The following is a 6,980-nucleotide window of genomic DNA, read 5'->3' on the forward strand; positions in this document are numbered from 1 at the left end:
TTTGGGGCGGGGCTTGTGCGGGTCTAACCAGAAAGGGGCGGGGCTTGGTGGGAATGGGCGTGGCCTCAGTGGGTGTCTTCATTTAGGGGCGGGGCTTGTGAGGGCGGGGCCAGAAGTGGGCGGGGCCTGTTGGTGGCCGATGGTTCCAGGGATGTTTCTGGGGATAATTTCAGGATGGTTTTGGGATATTTTGGGTCACTTTTGGGGCTTTTTGGGGTTTTGGTCTCCCAGGGCTCCCTCTGAGGTGGATTTCGAGGAGCGCTTTGGGGATTTTGGGGTTTTTTGGGGTTATTTTGGGTTATTTTGGGGTTATTTTGGGTTATTTGGGTTTGTGTGCTCAGGGATGTTTTTGAGCGTATTTTCAGGATAATTTTGGGTTAATTTTGGGATGTTTTGGGTCCCAGGGTTCTGTCTGAGGTGGATTTCGAGGAGCGCTTTGGGGTTATTTTGGGTTTTTTGGGGGTTTTTTGGGCTGTTGATGTTTAACGGCTCAGGGATGTTTTTGGGGATTATTCTGGGGTAATTTTGGGATATTTTGGGTCTGTTTTTCCCTGTTTAGGGTTCTCTCTGAGGTGGATTTCGAGGAGCGCTTTGGGTTATTTTGGGTTATTTTGGGTTATTTTGGGGTTATTTGGGTTTGTGTGCTCAGGGGATGTTTTGATGTATTTTTGGCTCAGTTTTTGGGTTAATTTTGGGTTGTTTTGGGTCTGGTTTTCCCTGTTTAGGGTTCTGTCTGAGGTGGATTTCGAGGAGCGCTTTGGGGCTATTTTGGGTTATTTTGGGGCTATTTTGGGGTTATTGGGGTTTGTGTGCTCAGGGATGTTTCTGGGGTTATTTTTATGATAATTTTGGGTCAATTTTGGGGTTTTTTTGCCCATTTAGGGTTCTGTCTGAGGTGGATTTCGAGGAGCGCTTTGGGGTTATTTTGGGTTATTTTGGGGTTATTTTGGGTTATTTTTGGGTTATTTTGGCTGTTGGTGTTTAACGGTTCAGGGGATGTTTTTGGGGATTATTTTGGGGTAATTTTGGGTTATTTTGGGTCTGTTTTTCCCCTCTCAGGGTTCTGTCTGAGGTGGATTTCGAGGAGCGCTTTGGGGTTTTTTGGGGTTTTTTGGCTGTTGATGTTTAACGGCTCAGGGATGTTTTTGGGGATTATTTTGGGGTAATTTTGGGTTATTTTGGGTCTGTTTTTCCCCTCTCAGGGTTCTGTCTGAGGTGGATTTCGAGGAGCGCTTTGGGGTTTTTTGGGGTTTTTTGGCTGTTGATGTTTAACGGCTCAGGGATGTTTTTGATGACAATTTTGGGTTATTTTGGGTCTGTTTCTCCCTGTTTAGGGTTCTGTCTGAGGTGGATTTCGAGGAGCGCTTCGCGGAGCTGCCCGAGTTCCGGCCCGAGGAGGTTCTCCCCTCCCCCACCCTGCAGGCCCTGGCCACCTCCCCCCGCACCATCCTGGGCAGCTACCGCAAGAAGCGCAAGAACTCCACAGGTGACCCAATGGGGGAGGGGAAATGGGAAATGGGAGAGATCTTCACCTTGGAGAGAGGTGGGGGATGGGAGACCCCAAAATGGAGTTGGGGACACTGCTGAATTTTGGGGTCCCCCTGATTTGGGGCTTGTCTCAAATTTTGGGCTCGTTTTGGGTCTGGTTTTGTTTATTGTGGGGCCAGTTTAGGTCTGGTTTTGTTGGTTTTGGGGTCGTTTCTGTTGATTTTTGGGGCTCCCTTTAGGGGAGGGGCTCTGGGGGTCTCCCTCCATTTTGGGGTCATTTTGGGTCTGGTTTTGCTGATTTTGGGGCCATTTTGGGGCCGGTTTTTGGGGCTCTCTTTGGGGGAGGGGCTTGGGGGTCTCCCTCCATTCTGGGGCCATTTTGGGTCTGCTTTTGCTGGGTTTGGGTCTGGTTTTGTTGGTGTTGGGGCCGTTTTTGCTGATTTCAGGGCCGTTTTGGGGCTGCTTTTGTTACTATTGGGGTCTGTTTTTGCTGATTTTGGGGCTTTTTTAGGGCTGGTTTTGCTGATTTTGGGGCCATTTTTTGGGTTTGGTTTTGTTGGTTTTTGGGCCATTTTGGGGCTGGTTTTGTTATTATTGGGGCCGTTTTTGCTGATTTCGGGGCTGTTTCGGGGCCGTTTTTTGGGGCTGTTTTTGCTGATTTTGGGCTCATTTTGGGGCTGGTTTTGTTGGTTTTTGGGCTGCTTTGGGGCCGTTTTTGCTGATTTTGGGCTCATTTTGGGTCTGGTTTTGCTGCTTTCGGGGCCGTTTCGGGGCCGTTTTTCGGGGCCGTTTTGGGGCCGTTTTTGCTGATTAGCGGGGCCTGAGGGGGCGGGGCTTTGGGGTAACTGGAATGGGTGGAGCTTGTGGTGGGCGTGGCCTGGGTGATGTCACCTTAAAGGGGGTGGAGCCTTGGGGGCGTGGCCTGAAGGGGTCGCTCGAAATGGGCGGGGCTTGGTGGGAGGAGCTTTAAAGGGGGTGGAGCCTCTGGTGGGCGTGGCCAGGGTTGGGTCGCTTTAAGGGGCGGGGCCTGAAAGGGTGGGAGGGAAGGGGGTGGAGCCTGTGGGTGTGGTCACCATAAAGGGGCGTGGCTTGTGAAGTCAATGAGCCGCGTTGTGGGCGGGGCTTTGAGAGTGGGAGGGGCCTCGGTGGGCGTGGCTATGCTAATGAGAACGTTACAATGAGTGGGTGGGGTTGATGGGTTTGTAGTGTGGGTTGATGTTATGCAAATGAGGAGGGCGTGGCCTGACCTCGGCCCCTCCCTGGGGAGGCTCTCGGGGTCCCCCCCGGCCCCTGACCCCCTGACCCCCCCCGGCGCAGGGGGCGAGGGCGAGGACGTGCTGGGGGAGCTGGAGTACGACAAGGTGCCCTTCTCGTCGCTGCGGCGCACGCTGGACCAGCGCCGCGCCCTCGTCATGCAGCTCTTCCAGGAGCACGGCTTCTTCCCCTCGGGTGAGCCCCGGGACGTCCTGGAATTCTTGTTAAACCACCCCAAAATTGTCCTGGAATTCTTGTTAAACCACCCCAAAATTATCCCGAAATTATCCCGAAATTGTCCCGGAATTGTCCTGGAATTGTCCTGGAATTATTGTTAAACCACCCCAAAATTGTCCTGAAATTACCCCGAAATTATCCCGGAATTGTCCTGAAATTATCCCAGAATTATCCTGAAATTGTCCTGGAATTATTGTTAAACCACCCCAAAATTGTCCTGAAGTTATCCTGGAATTATCCCGAAATTATCCCGGAATTATCCCGGAATTGTCCTGAAATTATCCCAGAATTATCCTGAAATTGTCCTGAAATTATCCTGGAACTGTCCTGGAATTATCCCAAAATTGTCCTGAAATTACCCCAAAATTGTTCTGGAATTATCCCGGAATTATCCCAAAATTGTCCTGAAATTATTGTTAAACCACCCCAAAATTGTCCTGGAATTATCCCGGAATTATCCCAAAATTGTCCTGAAATTACCCCAAAATTATCCCGGAATTGTCCCGGAATTATCCCAAAATTGTCCTGGAATTGTCCCAAAATTATCCCGAAATTGTCCTGAAATTATCCTGAAATTACCCCGGAATTGTCCTGGAATTATCCCGGAATTGTCTTGAAATTACCCCAAAATTGTCCTGAAATTACCCCAAAATTATCCCAGAATTGTCCTGAAATTAACCTGGAATTGCCCTGAAATTATCCTGGAATTATCCCAAAATTGTCCTGAAATTGTCCCAAAATTATCCCGGAATTATCCTGGAATTATCCCGAAATTGTCTTGGAATTGTCCCAAAATTATCTTGAAATTATCCAGAAATTGTCCTGAAATTACCCTGAAATTGTCCCAAAATTATCCTGAAATTACCCCAAAATTGTCCTGAAATTATTGTTAAACCACCCTGAAATTGTCCTTAAAGTACCCTGAAATTGTCCTGGAATTACCCCAAAATTATCCTGAAATTGTCCTGAAATTATCCCAAAATTGTCCTGGAATTGTCCTGGAATTACCCCAAAATTGTCCTGGAATTATCCTGGAATTATCCCGAAATTATCTCGGATGTCCCCACACTGTCCCTAAATCTCCCAAAATTGTCCCTAAATGTCCCCAAACTGTCCCCAAATGTCCTTAAATGTCCCCAAACTGTCTCTAATTGTCCCCAAATTGTCATTAATGTCCCCAAAATGTCCCTAAACTGTCTCTAAGTGTCCCTGAATGTCCTTAACTGTCCCCAAATGTCCCTAAATGTCCCCAAATTGTCATTAATGTCCCCAAATTGTCTCTAATTGTCCCCAAACTGTCCCTAAATCTCCCAAAATTGTCCCTAATTGTCCCCAAACTGTCCCAAATGTCCCCAAAATGTCCCTAAATGTCCCCTGGGTGTCTCTAAATGTCCTCAAGTGAACCTAAATGTCCCCAAACTGCCCCAAACTGTCTCTAATTGTCCCCCAAATGTCCCTAATTGTCTCTAATTGTCATTAATTGTCTCTAATTGTCCCCAGCCCAGGCCACGGCGGCGTTCCAGTCGCGCTTCCAGGACATTTTCCCCACCAAGCTCTGCCTGTCCCTGTCCCTGCCTGTCCCCAAACTGTCTCTAATTGTCATTAATTGTCTCTAATTGTCCCCAGCCCAGGCCACGGCCGCGTTCCAGTCCCGTTTCCAGGACATTTTCCCCACCAAGCTCTGCCTGTCCCTGTCCCTGCCTGTCCCCAAACTGTCTCTAATTGTCATTAATTGTCTCTAATTGTCATTAATTGTCATTAATTATCATTAATTGTCCCCAGCCCAGGCCACGGCCGCGTTCCAGTCCCGTTTCCAGGACATTTTCCCCACCAAGCTCTGCCTGTCCCCGTCCCTGCCTGTCCCCAAACTGTCCCTAATTGTCATTAATTGTCTCTAATTGTCTCTAATTGTCATTAATTATCATAATTGTCCTGGAATTATCCCGGAATTGTCTTGAAATTACCCCAAAATTGTCCTGAAATTACCCCAAAATTATCCCAGAATTGTCCTGAAATTAACCTGGAATTGCCCTGAAATTATCCTGGAATTATCCCAAAATTGTCCTGAAATTGTCCCAAAATTATCCCGGAATTATCCTGGAATTATCCCGAAATTGTCTTGGAATTGTCCCAAAATTATCTTGAAATTATCCAGAAATTGTCCTGAAATTACCCTGAAATTGTCCCAAAATTATCCCGGAATTATCCTGGAATTATCCCGAAATTATCCCAAAATTGTCCTGGAATTATCCCAAAATTGTCCTGAAATTGTCCTGGAATTACCCCAAAATTGTCCCGGAATTATCCCGGAATTATCCTGAAATGATCTTGAAATTGTCCCTAACTGTCCCCAAATGTCCCCACACTGTCCCTAAATCTCCCAAAATTGTCCCTAAATGTCCCCAAACTGTCCCCAAATGTCCTTAAATGTCCCTAAACTGTCTTTAATTGTCCCCAAATTGTCATTAATGTCCCCAAATTGTCATTAATGTCCCCAAACTGTCCCAAATGTCCCCAAAATGTCTCTAAATGTCCCCTGGGTGTCTCTAAATGTCCTCAAGTGAACCTAAATGTCCCCAAATGTCCCCAAACTGCCCCAAACTGTCTCTAATGAAATTATCCTGGAATTATCCCAAAATTGTCCTGGAATTATCCCGGAATTGTCTTGGAATTGTCCCAAAATGATCTTGAAATTATCCAGAAATTGTCCTGAAATTACCCTGAAATTGTCCCAAAATTATCCTGAAATTACCCCAAAATTGTCCTGAAATTATTGTTAAACCACCCTGAAATTGTCCTTAAAGTACCCTGAAATTGTCCTGGAATTACCCCAAAACTGTCCTGAAATTATCCCGGAATTGTCCCGAAATTATCCCGGAATTGTCCCGAAATTATCCCAAAATTATCCTGAAATTGTCCTGGAATTACCCCAAAATTGTCCCGGAATTATCCCGGAATTATCCTGAAATGATCTTGAAATTGTCCCTAAATGTCCCCAAATGTCCCCACACTGTCCCTAAATCTCCCAAAATTGTCCCTAAATGTCCCCAAACTGTCCCCAAATGTCCTTAAATGTCCCTAAACTGTCTTTAATTGTCCCCAAATTGTCATTAATGTCCCCAAATTGTCATTAATGTCCCCAAATTGTCATTAATGTCCCCAAATTGTCATTAATGTCCCCATGTCCCCAAACTGTCCCCAAATGTCCTTAAATGTCCCTAAACTGTCTTTAATTGTCCCCAAATTGTCATTAATGTCCCCAAAATGTCCCTAAACTGTCTCTAAGTGTCCCTGAATGTCCTTAACTGTCCCCAAATGTCCCTAAATGTCCCCAAACTGTCTCTAATTGTCCCCCAAATGTCCCTAATTGTCCCTAATTGTCTCTAATTGTCCCTAATTATCATTAATTGTCCCTAATTGTCCCCAGCCCAGGCCACGGCGGCGTTCCAGTCGCGCTTCCAGGACATTTTCCCCACCAAGCTCTGCCTGTCCCTGTCCCTGCCTGTCCCCAAACTGTCTCTAATTGTCATTAATTATCATTAATTGTCCCCAGCCCAGGCCACGGCGGCGTTCCAGTCGCCTTTCCAGGACATTTTCCCCACCAAGCTCTGCCTGTCCCTGGCCCTGCCTGTCCCCAAACTGTCTCTAATTGTCATTAATTATCATTAATTGTCCCCAGCCCAGGCCACGGCGGCGTTCCAGTCGCCTTTCCAGGACATTTTCCCCACCAAGCTCTGCCTGTCCCCGTCCCTGCCTGTCCCCAAACTGTCCCTAATTGTCATTAATTGTCTCTAATTGTCTCTAATTGTCATTAATTATCATTAATTGTCCCCAGCCCAGGCCACGGCCGCGTTCCAGTCGCGCTTCCAGGACATTTTCCCCACCAAGCTCTGCCTGCAGCTCAAGATCCGCGAGGTTCGCCAGAAGATCATGCAGGCGGCCACGCCCACCGAGCCGGCCCCGCCCACCGAGCCCGACGGCCCCGCCCCCTCCGCCGCCGA

General features: G+C 47.3%; 1 protein-coding gene across 1 annotated transcript; it reads left to right on the forward strand.

The window, feature by feature from the left end:
• Window positions 1-1,334: 1,334 nt before the first annotated feature.
• Window positions 1,335-4,595, forward strand: LOC120506082 (protein capicua homolog; the record flags this gene model as incomplete). Its single annotated transcript, XM_039717219.1, has 3 exons — window positions 1,335-1,486; window positions 2,695-2,937; window positions 4,480-4,595. Coding segments are annotated over 3 exons (511 nt in total), but the record flags the coding sequence as incomplete, so codon positions are not given.
• Window positions 4,596-6,980: the final 2,385 nt, after the last annotated feature.

Source organism: Passer montanus, unplaced genomic scaffold, assembly GCF_014805655.1.
Source record: "Passer montanus isolate IOZ18808 unplaced genomic scaffold, ASM1480565v1 scaffold373, whole genome shotgun sequence".
NCBI lineage: Eukaryota > Metazoa > Chordata > Aves > Passeriformes > Passeridae > Passer > Passer montanus.